The sequence below is a fragment of the Canis lupus genome, chromosome 14, assembly GCF_011100685.1.
Source record: "Canis lupus familiaris isolate Mischka breed German Shepherd chromosome 14, alternate assembly UU_Cfam_GSD_1.0, whole genome shotgun sequence".
Lineage (NCBI taxonomy): Eukaryota > Metazoa > Chordata > Mammalia > Carnivora > Canidae > Canis > Canis lupus.
The window spans coordinates 31,086,913-31,111,363 of record NC_049235.1 but is presented as its reverse complement, the minus strand read 5'-3'; the positions used below and the strand labels follow the sequence as shown (position 1 = coordinate 31,111,363).

The window sequence follows — 24,451 nt, the reverse complement described above, 5'->3', positions numbered from 1 at the left end:
ACTGTCTCTTGTTTTTTCCATTTTCCTGTTCCTGGTCACTCTTCCCACATTTCATGCTCACAGCTCTGGTTCCTTCCCTATTTAATACCTGACACCTTCTCCTCATACATCCTATAACACTGTTGAATTGGATCTGGCTTTGACCTTCTATTGTGAATACCACACATTTCTGGTTTCAGTCTTTCCATGCTCTATACTGTGCAAGTGCAACATGAGCATTGTTTTTTTTTTTGCAGCCGAAATAGGTCATTCAATCTAGATGGTGTATTAATTTATTTGAGTGGGCTAAGGTAATGCTACACTGTTCCAATGCATGTTGATACACTTAGGCCGACTATCATTTTCAGCATTATTACTTTATTAGTAAATGATACTTTAGTTATCTATGTCTAATCTGCTTTCCTCCCCAATTTAAATGAATGGAGGACCTACTCCGGCAACTAGAACTCTGGGATATGTTTTGAGGGCAGTATTTTTCAGTACTGGTTGTGTGATAATATTAGAGATCAAAGAGATCCCAGAGCCCAGGCAGCATCCTGACCAATTGCAATGGAATCACAGAGGCCAGGACTTTGTCATCAGTACTTGTTAAAGCCTTCCCCTTTTCCCCCAGTTGACTCCCATGTGCAGTTGAAGTTGAGAATCCCTCTTTTAGACATTAGTGCTGGGTCAGATGAAGGCAAGTGACCTCGGGAAATAGCAGGAGAAGGACAGAGAGGCAAACAAGGCCTAGGAGGTAAAATCTTGTCGGGCCTTCCAACAAAGACTGACCTGTAAGTGTTGTTCCTGACATGCATCAAAGTTGGGCATAGACACACTTGAAGACTGCCAAGATTTTGTCATTTGTGCTGGCTTCTCCTCTTCTCTTCTGCTGCAGCCAGAGCCTGAAACGCTACTAGCAAATATTTAAAAGTCAAAACTAGGTGAATAAAATCATACTGCAAAGTCCAATGAGAGAGAGGCAAAGCCTAAAGTATGAGAAATCAGGAAGACACTGGAATGGAGTAAGGGTGTTGAGCAAAGTTGAGAGGGAAGGATGGAATCCAAGCAGCCTTCACTGTACCTGGCACGTCTGTGGTTTCCATGGTTGCCTCTGCCCATCTGACAGGACCTGAGGAGAAGGTGAGCAGAGAGGTGGGCGAGGTCTAAACATTTACCACCCAGTGTTTTCACATCCAATGGTCCAACTAGGCTAGAGAGAGCCGGTTCTATCATTAGGGCAGCCAGCTTCAAAGAGCATGGTGAGCCTGGGCAAGGAGGAATTAGCAGATGGCATGCGGCATATTTTGAAATAGAAACCAATCCTTAGGGACACCTGGGTGGCTCAGCAGTTGAGCGTCTGCCTTTGGCTTAGGATCCAAAGTCCTTAGTGATCCTGGAGTCCTGGGATGGAGTCCCACATCAGGCTCCCTGCATAGAGCCTGCTTCTCCCTCTGCCTGTGTCTCTGCCTCTCTGTATGTCTCATGAATAAATAAATAAAATCTTTTAAAAAAAGAAAGAAACCAATCCTTAATAAGTAATAAAAACAGCCTTGTAGCAAAATTGCTTCTGTATTTATTCTCCTTGATAATACAATTGGGCTATAGGCAAATAATATTGTTCATTTATGAGAAGAAAACCTCAATCAGTCGACTGTCTCACAAAAATGACACATCTTAGGGAGAAAGTAAGCTGAGTCCACCTAGATATTGTACTTCAATATAATTCTACTAGGGGGGATGAGTATGTTAGGGGGGCAAGTGTTTGATACTTTAAAGATGTGTGTTGATACTCTGTAGGCTGGTTCAACCTACATTTCCATGCTTACATGCTTTTCCTGTCTTCTCCCTAACATCCCTTTAATTCCCTAACATTTTCTCTCTTTTCATCTTTTTCTAGCCTTCTGAGTTTTTTTTTTAGGACCCCTGCCTGCCACGGAGACTCTACCCACCAGATCAGCACATTGGGCAGCTCTTACCTTAATTTCCATTTATTTTTTTCCCGTTCATCGGTACCATCGTTTCTTACCACTGGAGTCGTTCTCTAATCTCACATTCTTGCTTCTGTCAGAAGGCTTTGCCTAAACAATGTGACCCCATTTCTCTACTGTTTCCACAGATCCCCTGAGAAGCCTGGAGCTGTAGCCACATCTCTCCAGGACTCCTTGCAGTGACTTACCCAGTGAAGCTTTGATGGCATTCCCAAGAAATGAGTCACTTGAGCCCTTCATGTTTAGGGAAAGCTCTTGCTCACCTAAGGAAGCTGATTGATGGAGTGGCTGCATGCTCCCTGAGCCTGAAGCCTGCAATCCCCACTTGAGAGTGTCGTTATTTCCTCTCCTTGATCTTCTTCCTTTGGATCTAGTAAATTATTTCCTTGTTCTGTGTGTTCTACCTACAGGCAGACTCTGCCAGAAATCTGTCTGGGCCTGATTCCCTTGATGCTTTGTCTCTGTATCTTGTAGGGAGAAAAATGGTGAGGTTTCAGGTGGAGGACATTAGTGGTAGCCCCCACATGTATTCTTCCTTTGTGTCTCATTCTTTGATGCCCTGAGACCTCTTCCTTCTCTGCTGTGTGTCTGCTATCTCCCCACCTCTGCCATTAAATGAAGATTCTGAATTTGGTGATCAGGGGAAGGTGGGGTGAGAGGGAGAGAATACAGAACATCTCAGAATCCATGAAGGTGAGGAATCATTTAAAAACTTTTCACTAGGGACACCTGGGTGGCTCAGTGGTTGAACATCTGCTTTTGGCTCAGGTTTTGATCCCCGGGTCCTAGGCTCGAGTCCTGCATTGGGCTTCCTGTGGGAAGCCTGCTTCTCCCTCTGCCTATTCTCTGCCTCTCTCTCTGTGTCTCTCATGAATAAATAAATAAAATCTTAAAAACAAAAACTGTTCACTATTGTAAGATTATTGTATTTATTTTTATTTTTTATTTTTTTTAGATTATTGTATATTTTTAAATAAAGAGTCTTGCTTTTTAAAAAAAAAAAAAAGTTATGCTCCAATGACTTTATATTGGCTAACTGCAAAAAAATTTTAAGGGAATCTTATTTTTCTCAAAATAGGGTCAATTTTGTTACTAGTTAGAGTAAAATTCCTCACTTGGTTCACATTTGTTATAAAATACATCATTAAATTCTTGATGGAATATTAAAGGACCTACATCTCACATACACAATATGCCCTTAAGAGAATTTTTCAGCATATTCCTGTGTGCTAATTTTGTAAGTATAATATATATTTTTAAACCAATGAACCCTGGTTCTAGTCTTTCTCCCTCATGGCCTTCCTTTATCATCACTACTGATGGCATTTTTCCCCCATACTTTCTTAACTTTTATTTTTATTATTTTTTTAAAAGGCTTATTTATTTTAGAGAGGAAGAGAGCAGGAGCAAGCAGGAGGGAGCAGGAGAGGGAGAGAATCCTGAAGCAGACTAGGTGCTGAGCATGGAGCTGATGTGAGGCTCCATCCCAGAACCCTGAAATCATGACCTGAGACGAAACCCAGAGTCAGCCTCTTAACTGACTGCACCACCCTGGTGCCCGTCTCAACTTTTTCTGACAAAACATTTCAAACATATGTGTAGAGAGAATATCTTGCTAATCTTGTTCTATCTATCTCTCCATATTTTTAAAGAGTATTTTCAAATATATTGTTTACCTTTAGTACATCATTGTAAGACATAAGTAAGGACTTTTAAAAATTTAAAAATAGGGGCAAATGTGATTAAAGCAACTAAATAAAGATTCTTGCTTAATATCACCTAATATTCGTTTCATGTTCAAATTTCCTCAAGTATCTCAGAAATGTCCTTTTATGTTTGTTTTGCTTCAATCAGAATCCAAGCGAGGTCCACAATTAGAATTTGGCTGATGTGTTTTTTAGATCTCTTCCAGCTACTTTCACCTACCACCCTGCCCACTTTAATATCATGTAGATGTTGAATAAGCCAACTCATTGGTTCTGTATAATGTCTTCTGTACTTGTTTGCTTACTAAATGACACTATTTATTTTGTACTTTTGCCAGCTATTTTTTCCTATAAACTGAAAACCAGGTTTTCAGAGGATTGACTAAAACTCTGGTGCTTTCTTTGGTAGGGGGTAGAGACAAATACTTTATAGGTGGCATTTTGTATGTCTTGTTACATTATTCAGGGGACCCACAATGTCTTCTGATCTGTTTTTGGTGATCCTAGGGAGAGATCTGCAGATTCAGGGGTTGGAGCCAGATGATCCCATGGTAACACTCAACCACCTTTTCCCTAAAGGTTTAGCACCTGTGATAGTGCCTAATTTCTTTTTTCCATCAGGGGTTGCAAAATGGTGGCTTTTCTTGTAGTCTCTCAGTATTTGTTAGCTGCAATTCTCTATAAATAACTTTCTCTTGTCAATGATTTGTTACCCAGAAATAGTTTGGCCTGACACAACAGAGTAAGTGCTCTGTGTTTTTCAATTTATCAGTTCACTTTTGGAATGGTGGATTGGAATAGTAGAAACCTCCAAGGATGAATTTTTGTTAAAGTTTTTTTATTTTTAATTTTTTTTATTTTTGTATCTTTTTTATTGGAGTTTGATTTGCCAACATATAGCATAACACCCAGTGCCCATCCCGTCAAGTGCCCCCCTCAGTGCCCATCACCCAGTCACCCCATCCCTCTGCCCACCTCCCCTTCCACTACTCCTTGTTCATTTCCCAGAGTTAGGAGTCTCTCATGTTCTGTCTCTCTCTCTGATATTTCCCACTCATTTCTCTCCTTTCCCCTTTATTCCCTTTCACTATTTTTTATATTCCCCAAATGAATGAGAACATATAATGCTTGTCCTTCTCCAATTGACTTATTTCACTCAGCATAATACCCTCCTGTTCCATCCACGTCGAAGCAAATGGTGTGTATTTGTCGTTTCTAATGGCTAATATTCCATTGTATACATAGACCACATCTTCTTGATCCATTCATCTTTCTTTTTTTTTTTTTATGACAGTCACACAGAGAGAGAGAGAAAGAGAGAGAGGCAGAGACATAGGCAGAGGGAGAAGCAGGCTCCATGCACCGGGAGCCCGACGTGGGATTCGATCCCGGGTCTCCAGGATTGCGCCCTGGGCCAAAGGCAGGCGCCAAACCGCTGCGCCACCCAGGGATCCCGATCCATTCATCTTTCGATGGACACTGAGGCTCCTTCCACAGTTTGGCTATTGTGGACATTGCTGCTATAAACATCGGGGTGCAGGTGTCCTGGCGTTTCCCTGCATCTGTATCTTTGGGGTAAATCCCCAGCAGTGCAATTGCTGGGTCGTAGGGCAGGTCTATTTTTACCTCTTTGAGGAACCTCCACACAGTTTTCCAGAGTGGCTGCACCAGTTCACATTCCCACCCAACAGTGCAGGAGGGTTCCCCTTTCTCCACATCCTCTCCAACATTTGTTGTTTCCTGTCTTGTTAACTTTCACCATTCTCACTGGTGTGAAGTGATATCTCATTGTGGTTTTGATTTGTATTTCCCTGATGGCAAGTGATGCAGAGCATTTTCTCATGTGCTTGTTGGCCATGAATATGTCTTCTTTGGTGAAATTTCTGTTCATGCCCATTTCATGATTGGATTGTTTGTTTCTTTGCTGTTGAGTTTCATAAGTTCTTTATAGATCTTGGAAACTAGCCCTTTATCTGATATGTCATTTGCAAATATCTTCTCCCATTCTGTAGGTTGTCTTTTAGTTTTGTTGACTGTTTCTTTTGCTGTGCAAAAGCTTTTTATCCTGATTAAGTCCCAATAATCCAGTTTTGCTTGTTTCCCTTGCCTTCATAGATGTATCTTGTAAGAAGTTACTGTGGCCAAGTTCAAAAAGGGCGTGGCCTGTGTTCTCCTCTAGGATTTTGATGGATTCTTGTCTCATGTTTAGATCTTTCCTCCATTTTGAGTTTATCTTTGTGTATGGTCCAAGAGAATGGTCCAGTTTCATTCTTCTGCATGTGGCTGTCCAGTTTTCCCAGCAGCATTTATTGAAGAGACTGTCCTTTTTCCAGTGGATAGTCTTTCTTGCTTTGTCAAATATTAGTTGACCATAGAGTTGAGGGCCCATTTCTGCATTCTCTATTCTGTTAAATTGATCTATGTGTCTGTTTTTGTGCCAGTGCCATACTGTCTTGATGATCATAGCTTTGTAGTACCACTTGAAATCTGGCAGTCATTGCAGGAGCTGACTCTAGAGTTGGTTAAGTTTTAGTATGAATTCATGGATTGTCGTAAGTTTCAGTCCACTTTTGTCACTGTTATATTTTAGTCTACTGTCATTACAGTTCAAATAACAGAATATTAAGCTTTTCCAAATTTTCTTGTCTAGTGCAGATGACATAGCAGAAATGGTTAAGGTGACCTGCGTGTTGGACTGTGATAAGTAGGTATTGATAGTTGTTTTATATTTATAAAATGGGCCTGGGTTTGGTAAAAGACTAATGATAAAGTTATGATAAAAGGTAATGGACATATGGGTATTCACCATAAAATTATTTCAGCCTTGCTTAAGTTTGAAGTTTCATAATTTAAAAAAAATTAAAAACTTGGATATTAAGTTAATACTCTGAATTAAATAAGTGGTCTACATCTAACTAAAAAGCTTCTACATAGCAAAGGAAACCACCAACAAAATGAAAAGGTATCTTACAAAATGGGAGAAAATGATTGCAACTCACATATCTGATATGGGGCCCATATGAAAAAATTTTAAAAACTCACACAATTCAACTTGCTTTTTTGCTAAAAGCCAAACAATCCAATTTAAAGATGAGCAGAGGAACTGAATAGACACGTTTCCAAAGAAGACATACAGATGGCCAATAGGTACATTGAAAGGTGCTCAACAGCACATAACCATGAGGGAAATGCCAATTTTGAAACCACAGTGAAATTTCACCTCACATGTGTTAGAATAGCTATCATCAAAAAGATAAGAGGTCTCATGTTGGTGAGGATATGGAAAAAAGACAACTCTTGTACACTGTTGATAGGAATGTAAATTGGTGCAACCACTATGAAAATAGTACGGAAGTTCCTCAAATTAAAAATAGAGCTAATGCACGATCCAGCAATCCCACTTCTGAGTATATATCTAAAGGAAATGAAACAAGATTTCAGTGGGATACCTACACTCCCATGTTCATTGCAGCATTATTCATAATAGCCAATATATATAAACAACCTGAGGGTCTGTCAACAGATAAATGGACAAACAAGATGTATATATTGTATATATATATTGGAATATTATCCAGCCACAAGGAAGAAGGACATCCTGCTGTTTGCAACAATATTATTGTTGGAAACAATGTATGTATTGGTCCCATATCAGATATATGAGTTGCAAACATTTTCTCCCATTTTGTAAGATATCTTTTCATTTTTGTTGGTGGTTTCCTTTGCTATGTAGAAGCTTTTTAGTTAGATGTAGACCAACAATGGATGGACCTTGAGGAAATAAGCCAGACAGAGAAAGAAAAATGCTTCATGGAATTGTTTTTATGCAGAATTTCATAACAAAGAGTAGAAAAGTAGTTACTAGGGGCTGGGAGGTAAGGAAAGTAAGGAGAGGTTGATAAAAGGGTACAAACTTTCAGCTATTAGATGAATAAAGTCTGAAGATCTAATGTATAATATGGTAACTATAGTTGATAATGCTCTATTGTATAATTGAAATTTCCTAAAAGAGTAGAACTTAGATGCTCTTTGCCCTTCCACCACTGCAAATGTGTGAGGTGATGGCTGTATTTATTAACTTGAGGAGAATCCATTTAAAAATATATGTCACCTCGTTATGATATGCACTTTTAATATCTTACAATCGTATTTATCAATTATGCCTCAGTAGAGCTGGAAGGAAAAGCCTCATTGAGTGAACATATTGAAAGTTGTAAGAGAAAAGGAATTAAAGAGTTTTTAGATTTTGAGTATAAAAGGAGATGTGTAGTGTATCTTCGCATTACTACATGGAAATTTTTAACAGTGGCACTCAGACATCTACAATGTCTGTTGACCTCTGATATGTGAAATTTTTCTCAAATTAAATCAAGACTATTTAGCTATGTAGGGATAAAAGAATCTTGATTTGTTTGAGAAACACATTTTGAAAAGTTATGATGAAGTTTAATGGGAAACATACTTGTATAGAAGCCTGGGCATAAGGTTGAAATTGATCATCACATTGTTTGTTTAGAAAAGAAAACATAACATTCAAAGGATATGTTGGAAGCATTGGATTTCTTCACATGAGAACACACACATTGAAAATGATGAGGCTTGGATAAGGCATAAATTACAGCTCTTTTTTTCTTTACTTAGAAGTGTTGAGCTTTAAAAAACATGCATATATTATTGGGTACACTAAAATCAGAATATTTTTGCATAGGAAATATTTTTTTGGGGGAAAAAAGTTATAAAATAATAGAAACATTTTGTTAATAATACTAATTGCCAGACTCTGACAATTGTTTTACAAATGGAAGAATAAGATGACAGGCAATTTACAGCAAGCAAAATACATAGATTTTAGGCAGTAGCCTATCATTGCTTGCCTGGGTGGTCTCCCATTTCCCAGAAGAGACAATCATTGAGCTTCATGGTAGTCATGACGTACTCTGCACCTAAGGGGCCTCTGTGTGTGGGGAGGGCAAGCAAAGGGGGGGGGGGGATTACTTTTTAAAATGTCAGAGAAAGGGGTCAAAAAGAAGCATAGAAGAAACTTGGTGAGTTATATAAACCAACCCATTTACCCCTAAGAAAAACCACACCTAAATTCTTCCAGACAGATTAAAATCTTTCTTATTTCTAAAGACCTCCTGAGAAGGAGTTTTCCATTTCCTTAGTATTTAACAGGCTTCACTCTCAAGAATACTGCTCTCTTGCCTATGTTAAATCTTTCATGATACTGCTAAGATTTTATTTGTTCTTATAATTTCCCTGCGTGGAAGGAAGATAGCCGAGTGAGCTTCCTTCAGGAACTTTCTCCCTCTGTCCCCTTGTCTCCCTGCTCCCCCCCCCCTGCCGCCCCACCCTCTCAGCTTTCTCTACGTGTGTAATTTCCATCTTTTAAGGCAGGGATTGCTATCAATGCCTTTAGGGGTCAGGCGGATAATATCTAACTTAAAGGATTTAAGATTGTAGGGAGTGGTGGCAGAGTGGAGAACCAGTGCTCCTTTGAAGGCACTTAATTGCATAGTCATTACATGCACATTCTGTGACTTTCCGGTGAATTCTGCTTGTGAGCTACCCACTTACATCCTTGCTTTAGACCCTCCTAAAAGGGTAGAACATAATAATAAGATTGCATTTGCCTGTGTATACAAGTAGAAAACCGAGTCTTTTTTTTTTTTTTTTTTTAAATTTTTATTTATTTATGATAGTCACAGAGAGAGAGAGAGAGGGGCACAGAGACATAGGCAGAGGGAGAAGCAGGCTCCATGCACCGGGAGCCTGATGTGGGATTCGATCCCGGGTCTCCAGGATCGCGCCCTGGGCCAAAGGCAGGCGCCAAACCGCTGCGCCACCCAGGGATCCCCAGAAAACCGAGTCTTAATTTAACTCTGGTGCAAGATGTTATCTGTGTATTCTTTAGTACAATGAGCACTCATTAAAATATCATTTCTTCTGGACACAAATATTCTGCAGGAGATTTTAATGGACACGTTAGCCCTACGATGGCCCTCGGTGACCCTTGTCTCCTGAAATTCATACCCTTGTGTGTTAGATGTGTGTGAGCAGTAGGATATGATATGGTGGAAATGAGGTTGTGTGCCTTCCAAGGCTAAGCCATGTTAAGTCATGTGCAGCTTTCCCTTCATCTCTTAAATCACTTGCTCTGGAGGAAGCTAGAGCTGTACCATGAGGAACCGTCAACAACCCTGTGCAGAGAACCTGAGGCCCCCAGCCAACCACCCGGCCTAACTTGCCAGTGTAATGACTGAGCCATCTTGAAAATGCATCCTCCAGTCCCAGCCTAGCCTTCAAAGCGGGCAGGACCAGATGACAGCTGACTACCACTGAATGAAAGACTCTGAGTGAGAACTGTCCACAAGAGCCCTGAATTCTTGACCAATGGAAACTTGAGATGTAATAAATGCTCATTATTGTTTTAAACCATTAAGTTTTAGAGGAGATGTGTTGGGCAGCAATTGATGACACGGCAAGTAGAGTTGGTGGATTTAGAGCCATAAATCCACAACTGCAGCATCTATTACTTAAAAGGAGTAGAACAATCAATTCTGGTGACCCATTCCTCTCAGTTTCCCTTTTAAAGAATATTTTCCTAGCTTTATTGACATGTAATTGATGAATAATACTGTGTAAGATGGAGGTGTACAGCATGATGATTTTATATATGCATATATTATGAATTATCACAATGAGATAGTTAACATATCTGTCACCTCACCTCATATATCTTCCCAGTTTCTTTGGCAATGGGAAGAGAGATGTTTTGTTCTCTCTCAGGGAAGAGGAGCTAGAGATAATGTAGAGAGCATGGTGATCTTACCTGGATTGGTTCACAGCTTTTCCATGCCACACTGGCTTTTAATGATCATTCTTTAACGGCGTGTTTAATTGAACTTTTATTGCATGGCAGCACTATGCTAAGAGCTCTACCTCAATTATCTTCATATAATCCTCCCAATAACCATTATTATTATGATTTTTCAGTTTACTGCAAGACAACTCTGAGCTGATGAAATAAGCCGATGTCTGAGTAGCTGTGATTTAAAAAAAAAAAATTATATAATTTCTCTATCCCAAAATATCTCTACAAAGCAGAAAGGACAGTTACTTCATTTTCCTAAGTATGAGCCTTAAGTGTTTTTCAAAATTATCTCTACACAGGGTAGTCAGTTAATGAATATATTTTGGCAAGTGTGTTTTATACCCTTTCTGGTGAAAGCTAATGTGTCACCCCATCTGTGGAAGAGAGCCTTATGTGCTTGCAGTCTCAGGAGCCCCACTGGGCCAGGGCACCAGCTTGGTGCTCCTCCGTCCAACCCTGTCTGCATGGAGGTCATATTTCTCAGGAGCCGTTCCTGGTCAGTGACTGAGTTGACAGGGTCCATCCTGTACAGCTCCATCCTGCAGGGTGCAAGACCCCTCTGTAGGATGACTTTGTGAAACCCTGCCGAAATTTCCTACAGCTACACCAAAGCCCAAGCCTCTCCTTCCCATCATTTTTCTTCACCTGTCTCATTCATTTTAGGTGGGACAAGCATTTGGGACTAACTAGCATTTCCCTCCCCCTCTCCATATTCACCTCACAGGTGTTGCTGCCTCACATATATCTGTTGCATGTTTAGTTCTGTCTTGGCATCTACTTCTTGGGAGCCATGGACTAGCTCACATGGTAGCACATGGAGCATCTGGGATGACTGCATGACAAGCAGATGTTATGAGCAAGTCTCAAAGGACCTGAGGAGGATTCAAAAGATAAGTAACCAGGTGGTATAATTTTGGCTAACCAAAACTGATGCTGTGCCTAGGAACAAATCAAAGATTATTTACGAGGTGGTTAAGAGGAGCTCTATTAGCAATGGAAGTATTGATCTAAGATATGAAGATACATAAGGATGGGATATGTGGTGCTTTGTCTGGTAAGTGAGGTAGATTTACTTATCATCTAAAATAAAGAATACTCATGTAGCAGCTGCTTTGGTGCCCTGCTTCATCTTGCCCTCGGCCCATCTCTGATTTTAATTGTGGCAAGGGTGGACAGTTCTGGGCAAGCTCAACCTTGTGACGATAGCATCCCTCAAGCATGGTCCGGGAGATAGCACCTGGACTCAAGCAAGCATGGTCTGGGAGAAGAGTTGCCAGATTTTAAAAATGAAGAAGAAGGAGAGGTTTGCCTGGGTAAATTTGAATTTCAGAAAAAAATGAATAATTTTTAGTGTAAATATGTCTCAGGTAATACATATAATGAAAAAGTATTTACTATTTACCTGAAGTCCTAATTTAACTGGGCATCTTGTATTTTATTGGCACCCTTAGCCAAGAAGGTCTCCACTTTTCTGTCGTGGAGGTTTTTTTGAAGCCACAGGAGCTTTCTCATCCTCCACCTCAGCAGCCTAGGCTTGAAAAGGTTTTAATGTCTGAGCACTACCCCTCAACTAATGGAGAATTGCAGCTAGGGGATCAACACTCAGCACATGTCCTTCTAACAGAGAAGGGAGCCTTCTGTCTGTTTCTGAGGTCCCTGCAATATCTAGTCTCTATGTTCTGTATCAGCAGTCTCAGGAACACAAGCCTGTACTGGCCTCTTCTCGTCTTCTCTCTCTTCCTGTTTCTTCTGCTTCCTGTGATTGCCCTTCAAATAAATCTAAGTCCTTGTCTTAGGATCCACATTTGGAAGAATCTAAATTAAGACAATGCAATTATGGATAAAGGCGAGTATATGCAATCTCTTCTCCCCAATGATTTCAAACACCCATAAATTTGAAAAATAAGTTTGCCGAAATAGATGGTTACCTAATTATATGAGGATGTAATTTTAGATTCTAGTAAATAAAAAATTAGGCAATTTACATTTCAGGAAGGGACATTTTCCTTTTTCGACTGTAAATAAACCACATATTAACTTACGGTCAAAAAATATTCTTATGAAAACATTAACCCACCAGTATGTAAAAAGTAAGCAACTAAAACTATAAGCAAATCTATTTTCTAGTATATGCATTTTATTTATTTATTTTTAAAGATTTTATTTATTTATTCATGAGAAACAGAGAGAGAGAGAGAGAGAGAGAGAGAGGGAGAAGCAGGCTCCAAGCAGGGAGCCTGACACGGGACTCGATCCCGGGTCTCCAGGATCAAGCCCTGGGCTGAAGGCGGCGCTAAACCGCTGAGCCACCCAGGCTGCCCTAGTATATGCATTTTAAAGGCAAGACCAGTTTTGTTTAAAGAAGTGATGGAATGCGTTTGTATGGGTATCTGTAGTGCGTCTGGGAAGTTTGTGATCATGAGCTCTCAAGTACTTCTGGTCATCAGTATAAATATTGTGATACTTTTGAAGAGTTACGTTCACTTTTGGCACTGTTTTGCATTTCATCACAATTTTCCAGTACCTTTAGACCGCACGAGGTTGTGCATAAAACAATCAATCATCCCCTTTAGGCTGTTTGGCAGAGACAGCCAATGACTTGTTCTGTCATGAACTGAATTCATATATATTCATGAGGCCCAGAGAAGCACTTCATTGTTTCAGATTGTTTTGTTATTTTAGAATAAATCATAAAGACACCATCCCACCCATAGCTGGTAAAGAAATATTTGTCCTATGATCCTCACCTTTGTGGTTTGTAGTGTTTTAACTTGCACAGTTTAGCCCACATTACATGTTTTTTTTTTTTTTACAGTAAGTTGCATACCTTTTTAAAAAGCACCATGCCTGTGCTCCCTTGTATCAGCAAAAATGAGAAACATCTAAAGACTGAAATGACATGTGTCCTAAGAGTGATTTAATTTTCACGAACTGAGGGACTCACGGCAGAATGGTAAACTCCCTACAGGTAGATATTGTGTGAGCTTCCAAATTCCAACAATCACATCCTTTTTTGTCCTTCATTTATTTGTGCAGGACCTTCCAAGAATCGGTTGTGATTATGTAATTTTGTGTCTTGCCAGGATGTCTGCATGAACTTCAGTAAGAACCACAATAGCACTGGCAGCATTAAAACAATTGCTGAGAAAGCTATTTGAACACCTCTGATTAACAGGAGAAGAGGTGGGTAGTTATATTTAAAGCCCTCCAAAGCCTCACATTGTCTGTCTTTCCCAATCAGTTATCACATGCTGGTAAAAATCTTGTAAAATCAAGGGAAATAAAATCCAGAGACAGTGAATCCCAAAGACATAAAAGCCATTGAACACTCTTAATCACCACCAACGTGGTTCTCAGAAAAGACAGTTTATTGGATCGTCTCTTTGAATTATGAGTGCGGCAATAAGACTTGATTCAAACATTTACTGTCTTGGCTTCTAACAATGGCTATTTGTTTAGGTGGCACAGTGCCTATTTAAGACTTAGTCAAATTCTTGCCATGGGGATCAACAATGTTTAAAAGGACAAATGGTAATATAACTGTGGCTCCACACAGGGCTGGAATCTGACGACTTGGGTTGAAATCCTGGCCTGGATGGATTAGCTCGTGAAACTCAGACAACGTATTTGATTTTTAACCCTGGGTGTTCTCATCTCTATAATATAGGTAATAGTGCTTATCTTATTATGTGAATATGTGCTGGCCATAAAGTAAGAATCTGCATTTTGCTATTGTTTTTATTTTTACCAGTCGATGTGCTTAGCTGCAAAAAAACTGAACCCACTTTGGCTAGATTAAACAGAAGAAGAATTGATGAAAGGAGACCAGGCGGCTCAAACATTTTGGAGGTACAGAGAATCAGACTTGGAAGTGACATAAAAAAGACAATGTCTGAGTCATACTGTAGAGCTGCCAAGGGACACCACATATACGAGGGCTCACACAGGAGTTACATAAATTGTAGAGCACAGTGCAAATATGAGGCCACTTGTTCACAAAGTCGGAAAATTTCCATTATAGACACTAAAACAAAGAGCTCTCTCCCTTTTTTTTCCAGCTCTCTGACAACCCGTCATAGTGCTTTTTATTTGCTATTTCATCTTGTTCTGAGCAAAGAAAAGCTAAATTTAAAAAATTTTTAGTATGAATTTTATTCATCTTCATATTGTACCTTGTCAGTCTTAAATACGGATACATGAGCATTTACCTTATATGCAGAATGACCGAAAATACAATCCCTATATTATAACCTGTTCATGCTTATGTATTTTGTTCTTACCAGAGGAGTAAAAACACTGCCCCAAATTAACTCAACTTTCATTTCACTTCTTGATATGTGAGCATCCTACCAAAGCTCTCTACCTGTGACATACTGATGAGCAAGAAGAACTGATAAGGAAAGGAGACAGGGGATGCCCTATTGTCCCTTTTCTTCTGTATCAGCCTTTTCAATGTCAGAGTTGGTGACAGCAGAGGAATAACATGAGTGAGAAAAGCTATGAGAAGGTTCCTTGGTTGTTTGTGTTTCTTGGAATGACATTACCTTTTTTTCTGCTTTGGAAGCAAGATCTCATTCAAATGGGGAAAGTGTGGCCTCTCAGGGCTGTCAGCACTTCCCAGTCTCACACCTATCACTCTGTAGTAGATGTGAACACATTTACTTTGTCCTTGCTTTGAACCTTGCCGGACTTCTACACATCATGGGTCTATGGAATGCTGTGCTTACTGGGCCAATAAATGCAATATGCAGATGGGCGGGAAGGAATTGGGGCAGCCGTGCATATTGTGCAAATTATTACATGTAGCATAATCTGGTTGGAGTATTCCTTGTAAGATTTTATTTTTAACCCAGAAAGGCATATGCTTTACTGTCTGAATGTTCTTTTCCAAGAAAGTAAATGCTAGTGTTAGGAAATGCATCTGCTTAAAGAAACTCCCATCAGGCTGCATGAGACAAAGCAGAAGAAACGTGTGTATGAATTCATCATTGTTCTGTTAGGTACAAAGAGCCTCTGTCATCTGACAGAGTGTGTTGCTTATGATCCAGAACTATTGGAAAAATTGGCAGGAGCTTACACTATCTTTGTTATCCCACAAAGTCAATTCCCATGGATTTTCTCTTGTGATCTATCACAAATATATACCCACAATATATGCTGATGAGCTGAACTCATATAAAAAAATGCTTCCCCTCTAATAACTGGGCTTGAATGTATAAAGTCATCATCATGATAACTGTCCTGAGTTCTTGAAATTCATTTTCAAACTCATTTTTCGTTCTATTTTAGTCTCATATTATTCTTTCAAGTGGATTTTGTTCTTTAACTTTTAAGGCACATTAATTTTAGTGTGTAACATTTCGCTCTATGTGATGCATTATTCAAATAAACTATGTGAAGAATTTCTTGGCTATAAAATTCTTGGAATATTCATCTTCCTTTCTGTTTTATTTCACTATTGTAAAGACCTTACAATCTGCATGCTCTAACAAAATGTTAAGTCAGAAATACACAATCCTTTTTTTCATAATTGAAATACTGTAGATAAACTGGCTTCTATTTCTTTACTAATATTTATCAATTTAGGTGATTTGGATGAAATTATATAATACAGATATATATACACACACACATACACACACGGCACACTTTGTTTCTGGTGTGTTTTTAGAACTGACATAGGAACTTAATGCTTGATAAATATTTGCTAGGACAGATGCCTCTGTGAGTAACTTATGAGCCTTCTAATGTAGATATTAATCCACCTCATAATAGATAATGTCTTAGGTAAAGAATTTCACAAAACTAGATTTCTCATTTTGGGTTACTAGCATTTTAAATTACATTTTAAGACATTTTTAAAAAAGAGATTAGATCAAGAATTTAAAGAAAAAAAGTAAGAGACTTCTCTGGAAAAGTGGTCACATGGGTGTTTTTCTAAACTGAATCATTAAGTTATTGAGCACAGCCTTAACAGTCTACTAGTTCTACCCTTAATCCTCAGGGGAAACAAAAATTAGCTGGGCTCATGATGGCCCATATTAAATTTTCCAGACACTTGAAGCTAGGTGTGGCCATGTGACTGGATTTTAAGACCAATGAGATATAAGCAGAGGGGATGTAGGCTATTCAGATTATGTTATTGAGGGTAGAAGAATAAAAATCAATCTTATGCAAATGCCTGTGATTTTGGATCTACAGTACACACAGCCACATTTTTGTTTGGAATGATGCAATACCCAAGAAAGAATGTTTTGGGGGACAAAAATACGGTAAGAACTCATTAATTTTCCTGTGAACCAAATTGACATAAGATAGGAATAGTTGACCTACACATATAATACATATATGTGTGTATGTATCTGTTAGTTATAATAATTAAAGGTTTATCTTCAAAATAATTTTCCTCAATTCTCTGCTGGGTTTTGGAGCTCCAGTTTTTATCAAACACTTGCCTAGGCTGTAAGATGGTTCTGAAGAGCTTAGAATATAAAGTTGATTTCCTATGTGACACAGAAAGACCTAAAGACATTGCTAAGAAAAGCGAGTTATGAAATAAGGTATCAAGTATAAATTCAGTTGAATAACAAGTATAAAAAATACATTTGTATATAGGTTGGTATGCATATATGCAAATTAACACATGCATGTGTGTATGTGTGACCATGTTAATGTATAAATAGAAAATGTTTTTAAGGATATATGGAAAATTGTTCATAGTAGTGACCTCAGAGAGGGCAAGCATTTGGAAGGGAGGACGGTGAAGGTGAAATTTAATTTTTCAGTCCAAATGCTTCTTTTTGTTTAAATGTTTTATAAAGAATATGCATTCAGAAATTACTCATGGAGTTTATATATATGTGTGTATAGTGAAATTGAAATATACATATTATCAAAATTAAATATATATTATGTATACTTATTAAATACTTATATATTTATATGTGACAAAAGTAAAGGCAAACTCGGGAAGGCTTCATTTAGTTATGTTGTCTGGGAAATGAGACTTCAGATTTTTTTACTTTATGGTAGAATCATCCCTGGTTTTATTCCTGGTTCAATAGCTTGCTGGCAACAGCTAATGGGTGAATAACATGCATTATTTGAGAAGCATAGGTTACAACATAGCCTTATAGGGTGGCTGTTAGAATTGTACATAATATCACCAGATCATTCATGCCCCATTGCCTGATACATTAGAGGCACTCAATGGATGCTATTATTATTTTTTTAAAAGATTTTATGTATTTATTCATGAAAGACACAGAGAGAGAGAGAGAGAGAGAGAGGCAGAGACACAGGCTAAGGGAGAAGGAGGCTCCCTGCAAGGATCCGGATGTGGGACTCGATCCCAGATCCCAGGATCACGCCCTGGGCCAAAGGCAGATGCTCAACTGCTGAGCCACCCAGGCATCCCACATGCTACTATTATTGAGATTATTCTTAAATGTGGAAAACTGGAATGAAGTCTTTTTGATATGACATAGTTATAATTTCATTAAGCCAGGTAAAAGTTAATGATAAAAAAAGAGGAAGCTTGACAGGAAAAATGTAGGCAATGTTTTATTTATTTATTTACTTACTTACTTATTTATTTTAAAGATTTTATTTATTTATTCATGACAGACACAGAGAGAGAGAGAGAGAGGCAGAGACACAGGCAGAGGGAGAAGCAGGCTCCATGCAGGGAGCCTGATGCAGGACTCAATCCCGGGTCTCCAGGATCATACCCCGGGGACTAAGGCGGCGCCAAACAGCCGGCCATCGAGGCTGCCCTAGGCAATGTTTTAAATGAGTATACTTTGCAAGTGAATTCAGTAAAGTTACAATTGAAGATATATTATAACATATATAATGTTATTTATAAATTAATTTATATTTTAGTATATGTGCTGCCGAAGCGAGCACTATAAATTAATTTATAATGTTATGGATCACAGAGAAAATAAAATGAAGTTCTATTTATAATAAAGAAATCAATAATAGCAATAAACACAAGAGAACCAGGAAAGACTTTAAAAAGAAATCTGTCAACTCTATATAAAGATCAAATAAAAAGTAATGTTTAATTTTCTTAGGTTGTATATATGGGATATATATAATTTAAGTAATTCATAAATTATATAAAATTCATAAAAATCTGATCTAGTATAATGTTATCAGTCATAATTTAAAAATGAGTGTCATAAAAATATTTGTCAATTGTATCATTTGTGTGTGTGTAAACTCTCACCAGATCCTTAGCCATGGCTATTTGTAAGTCTTTGGCCATTTACAACTATTGTTTTATTCTGATGCTTTTGCAAACGTGCTCCTGATAAAATGCTTCATCTTTGAAGAGATTCATGGGAAGAGCCTGACAAATACTATAAAATACAGGATTCTGATAACTTTAAGATCGTAACCCTGAATTGGGTAAGAATTTCTAAAACTCCAATGGAAAACTGATGCATAAAGTTGTTAACTCAAGATGAAGCAAAACAAGAATTAACTGCATAAGATAAATGAACTGATGAAAATGTTACAATTTTTATGACTTCCTTGAAAACATTACTGGTTCTTAAATGTTTTCTTTCCAGATTTAAAGTACTGCTTTTTTCTATTCTTTTTTAAGCTATCTGTAACTTACTCTAATTTGGTAAAGTATCTTTGCAACAAAAGTTAAAGTATTTACCTTTTTGCTACCTGGTCCTCCCAGAATTTAGAAGCTCTTATTGAATATTCCTATTTTTCATAACAATATATGTATTTGTATAAATTCGATAAGAATTTGTTTTCCTCGTAACAAGACGCAGTTGGACAAGTCCTTGGCTTGGCTTCCTAGCCTAAAGAGGCTTTTGAAAGTCCCACGTGAGATTCCTTATGAAAAGTTCCAGCAACACAGATTTAAAAGAACCTACAGGATCAATCACTATTCTTGTAGTATTTGTGTAAATACTCAGGCCAAGTTTATTGAAACTAGACTTAATTTGCAAACAAATCAGTGTTACTTTGGTTATCTTTGATAGAAATGGGGATGATTATAAAGAGAAGAAAACTTATATTTCAGTAATACTACTTTGTGGATGTCATATTCTAGGGCTGTTGTCTTTGAGGTTGTGTTTTCTACCTGTAAACTGAAGTGAATCCTAAATTCTTCTGATTTCCTCCAATATTTGCCTAGAACTCTCCAAACTAACATTTACAGTTTTTTCTTACTTTTTTGACTTGGAGTCACGATAAAACTAAAACTGTCATTTTCCTGAAGCCATGCAAAGGAAAGCTAGACAGCTTGATATAAAACTTGAGAGAGATTACCACAGCCACTTATGTGTGGACAGTCTTCATGCCTGTTGCTATATGGCCACTTAGTAAGATTGCCAGAGACATTTACACTACAAAGTAGGGAAATCTGTCTGATTATCATTGTCTGCCCTCATGCCTTCTGAAGATGCTTTGAAATTTTCTGACATCTAGAAGTTTTCTCAACTGGCTGCTGTCCAAGCTCAGAAACTGAACTTACAATTTGTTCAAACTATTAACTTTTGTTTTTCTTTTGTTTCCACAGAAATGAGTCTCGTTAAAGTACTTGATTGCTCACATCCTATAGAGGCCTAGTCTAGGTGGAAGCTTATCTGCAACACCACCCCTTGAAATAAAATATCCTCATATTCGTTCTGTCCTAAGTAATCATGGAGATATATGATTGCTAATAACTAATATTGTGCCAATGTAAATAACCTTTAAAAATTATAATTCATTTGAGTTATTTAATTGTTTCAATCTTGGCTCCTGGGAACCTCTGCTCTTTTTCAATCTTTGGCTGTTCTTATAGTCATCATATTAACCTCTCTGGTGTGTTGTATGCTCTAGAGGGCTTTCAATGCCTTTCAGCGGCCACTCACACTCTAAATGGTACCCATCAGGATTGAACAACTGGATGAAATCAACAATTACCACATAAATGATGAAGATGGTGACTACATGGCCCTCCAGCGTGATGACTCAACTAATGGCAACAGCAAATATGTGACTCTGCAGCCTGGTTACATCAATGATGCTAACCGAGAATAACGATTAATGCTATTCTGGTTGGTCATATTCTCAGCCTGCCAAAAGAGGAGAATTGTTAAAATAAAAACAAACAGAGACCAACCTTGAAAATTCCATGAGCAGACAAAACCAGTTTAGTCTCACAAACAAAGCTTAATTTAGCATATTTTGCAAGACTGTCTTGACCTGGGCTATTTCTTGCTTATGCCTCTGGAAATCAAAAGCAAAACTTAAACTGCTTCTCAAGGCTGATATGAGGTAAGCCCTGACCAATTCCCTATCGTTTAAGGAAATTCTAATTATTATAACCAATCACCATGAAGAATAAAGTCACTGTTTTCTCATTTATATATAAGCTGCTTTATAATAAAATAACCCCAAACCTCATTCCACATTTTTGTTTTCGTGCTCCTCCTTTGCAAACTGCCCTTTTGATGTGTGCACAATAAAATTTCACTAATTATGATTTCAGTGCTTCATTGGTTTCACTTTGGCTATTTCTGAACTTTTGACAATTAGCACTTCTCCCTAACCAGAGAATGGAAGGTTGCCTTTGGGAGGATGAGACCCCAGAGGAGCTACCAGCTGGAAGGTGTCTATGCAGTCCTCACAGATGGGCAACAAGCTTGCCCTTGAAAGAGCATTCAGGGGGTGCTTCTCCATGTCTGCCACATTTTGAGGGGAACTTGACAAAGTAATTTTAAAGCTCAACTGAAAGAATAAGCAAACAAGAAGAGCTAATAAATTTTGGGAAAAGGAGAATAACAAGAAGGGATTTGCTCTGTCAGTTATGAAAACATATTTTAAAAGCCTTAATAATCCCTGGTAGTAATCTCAGGAGTAGACTGAATGGCCAGTGACACAGATTTGAAGGCCAAAACAACCTCCAGCTCACCTAAATATTTAGTGCACAATTGTGCGGCAGCAGTTTGTTTTTTGTTTGTGTGTTTGAAGTACTCAGAAGATTAAGGCAATGATGTAATTTGTGAATATTAGGGTACTGTCCATTTCCTATAGCCCCCCTCTGTGTGACAATGGCCTTGCTGATAATCAGGTTTCTGGGGGGAAAAAAAGGAAAGAGAGAAAAGAAAGAAAGAAGAAAGAAAGGAAAGAAAGAAAGAAAGAAATAAGAAGAAAAGAAAGCAGAAATAAAGAAAGAAATAAAGAAGAAAGAAAACAAGAAAGAAAGAAAGTAACGAAAAAAGCACAGAAGCAAAGCAGAATGAAGAAAATAAACCACTCCAACGACATAAGACCACTCACCGACAAGAAGAATCAAGAATCAAAGCCCGAGAAAAAGAAAGAAAGAAAGAAAGAAAGAAAGAAAGAAAGAAAGAAAGAAAGAAAGAAAAAGAAAACCTGGATAATTTCATGCTTTTAAAAATGTCCATAAATGGAAGCAATTAGTTTGTTGATGTAAGATCTTCTGGGATGAGGATATAAACCCCAAATATTTAAGACTCATAGCAAAGCTGGAGGTCAGCTGTTTGCTCTGCTCTGACAAGCCTCTGTGTGGCGGGTCACCAGCAGCTGTGAGTCCAATGTGGAAACCAGGAAAAAACACCTAGGTATAGTGCATCTGCTCCTATTTTGTGGATCTTTGCATCTATGTATATTTGGCTAATTAAGTCATAATTATAGTATGTGTGAAGAAGAGTAGGAATACAAGGCTTAGTCTCTTCTTGTTAATCTGTAATTCTCCTGAAACTCTGAAATGTTAAGGGACAGAACCAGTGGGAAAGGTTTAGATGTTCAGTAGACTTTATTTAAAAATTATTGTTTTTTTGAGAGGTACCTGGGTGACTCAGTCAGTTGGGCATCCAACTCTTGGTTTCAGCTCAGGTCATAATCTCAGGGTCCTAGGACTGAACCCTGATTCAGGCTCCATACTGGTGGGGAGTCTGCTTGAGATTCTCTCTCTCCATCTCCTTCTGCCCCTCCCCTTTCCTGCATACACTCTCTCTCTCTGAAGTAAATAAATCTTTAAAAAAATTTTTTTGAGGGGAGAAACAACAAAAAAAAATTGCTACCTGCACTCTATCTCAAATAAACTTTATATTGATAAAGTCTGTGAATCACAGAGAAATAAAATATACATAGATGTTTATCTGACCCTGGTGCTAGGGGAAGCCTTTATAAGCTTGAAGATCTAAAATAAATGAATTATATATGTGATCAAACATACCTAAGCCCACATACAGACATGGATTAAATCTTATATGTATAAGTCATATACAATTTAGCCTCTAAGCAGAGTCTAAGACAAAGATCCATGTGTGGGCAGTTTATTTGGAAATGTGACCCCAGATGGCAGAAGAAGGAATATAGGTCAGTAGAAAAGTCAATTCAAGGATACCTAATCCAGTTAGCTACCCTCTGTGTGTTGGATTACTCTGTTCCGAGAGATGTTCTGAGAAGACCCCAAATATCCACTTGAAGGTAAGAGGAAAAAGTTCCACTGCCACCAGACCTCCTTTGTCAAAGGTGGCAGTAACCAGAGAGTATTGATTCCTCACATTCCATGTTGCAGAAATGAGTACCAGTGTGTTCCCCAGGGTTAGGCTACTATGAGGTCAGAGAGAGCCCAAAGCAGGAAGTAAGAGGTTTGAGACAAGGGTTTCAGGTGAACGTTCTCAGGCTGCATCCAAGGGAGGCTGAGTGTAGCCAGCAGGACACTGGCCTCCACAAAAGAAGCTGGAATAGGAGATGAGGCTGGAGACGGAGGTGGCGCACAGAAGTGTGCAATATAAGGAATGAGGAAAGCCATCAGCTATCATTAAATGGCAAGCCAGATTGAAAAAATACTTTCTATTCCTGATGAAGCATGAATAACTTCCTAATCTCTTAAAATACGTAGAAAGAATAAAGTAGGTACAATGTAAAGATGAAGTGGCAAGTTATAAAGGAAGGAAAAATCTGATGCCAAATAAGCAAAATGGCCTCATGCATGAACAATTTTAGAGATGAAATTGTAATATTTAAGATATACGATTTTCACCTATTGGCAATTATTCTTCATTCTTCTCAGTTTTAAGGTGTATTGGAAGAAATGGGCACTTTCATATACGACTGATAATTCTCCAATAGAATATTTTTGAAGAGCGACTTGGCATTATTCACAAATGTGCTAAAATGAGCACATACAGCGGTAATCAAGGAATCATTTTTTTATTATACTTTCAGAACTTAAGCTAAATAAACATATGGATTAATTTGCAGAATAATAAAAAATGGCGAATTAATAAATGAAAAAAGAACCAAACGTAATAATGAGCAAATAAATGAAAACATGCAATATTTCTTTCCCATTAAATTTAAAAATATTATTTATCAATTAAATTGCTGGGATTTTAAAAACTGGCAATGCTAAGTGCTTATAAAGATAAGGTGACTTATCCGCACTGCAGATAAGTTTGTATGTGAAGCTCTGGAAACAATTGGGCATTAGGTACCAAACATCATGGACTCCATTTTAAGGAAATGGTGAGAAATACAAATATTTATGCACAAAAATGTTTGCTTCAGTTTATTTAAATTATCAAATAATCAGAGACGACTAAAAGTGTCTGTTTGAAATACAATTACACACATGAATGTGAAGGATGAAACACTAGAGTTTTCAAGTTAGCAGAAGCATTGTAAGATTTCCCATCATCACTGCTGTAAATTAACATTGGTTGAAAATTTTAGCCCAGAAGAATAAATACCGAAGAAATATAAAATATCGAAAAGACAGGAACAGAGTTATCATGATTGTCAGATGACGTGATCACCGGGGAAATACTGAGAGAGTCTACTAAAGAAGTGTTAAACAGTAAGAGTCCTATGGTCAGTTACAGATCAATGATCAAATTCTGTAGCTTTTCAGT

General features: G+C 38.0%; 1 protein-coding gene across 14 annotated transcripts in view; it reads left to right on the top strand.

Moving 5' to 3' along the window:
* The window catches only part of SOSTDC1 (sclerostin domain containing 1), a 56,706-nt gene that overhangs the window by 15,448 nt on the left and 16,807 nt on the right, over positions 1-24,451 (top strand). For 4 of the 14 annotated variants that reach the window (XM_038556999.1, XM_038556998.1, XM_038557000.1 and 1 more), the window contains exons 3-7: positions 11,275-13,518; positions 13,634-13,733; positions 14,107-14,217; positions 14,302-14,399; positions 16,752-16,822. The exons of 1 other annotated variant lie outside the window; for it this stretch is intronic. In XM_038556999.1, coding sequence (XP_038412927.1) covers positions 14,365-14,399; positions 16,752-16,822 — 106 coding nt within the window. In that variant the 5' untranslated portion in view covers positions 11,275-13,518; positions 13,634-13,733; positions 14,107-14,217; positions 14,302-14,364. Of the gene's footprint in view, positions 1-11,274; positions 13,519-13,633; positions 13,734-14,106; positions 14,218-14,301; positions 14,400-16,751; positions 16,823-20,097; positions 21,660-24,451 lie in introns of those variants that run through there. 9 more of the 14 variants (XR_005369494.1, XR_005369493.1, XM_038557001.1 and 6 more) reach the window with 9 other exon arrangements.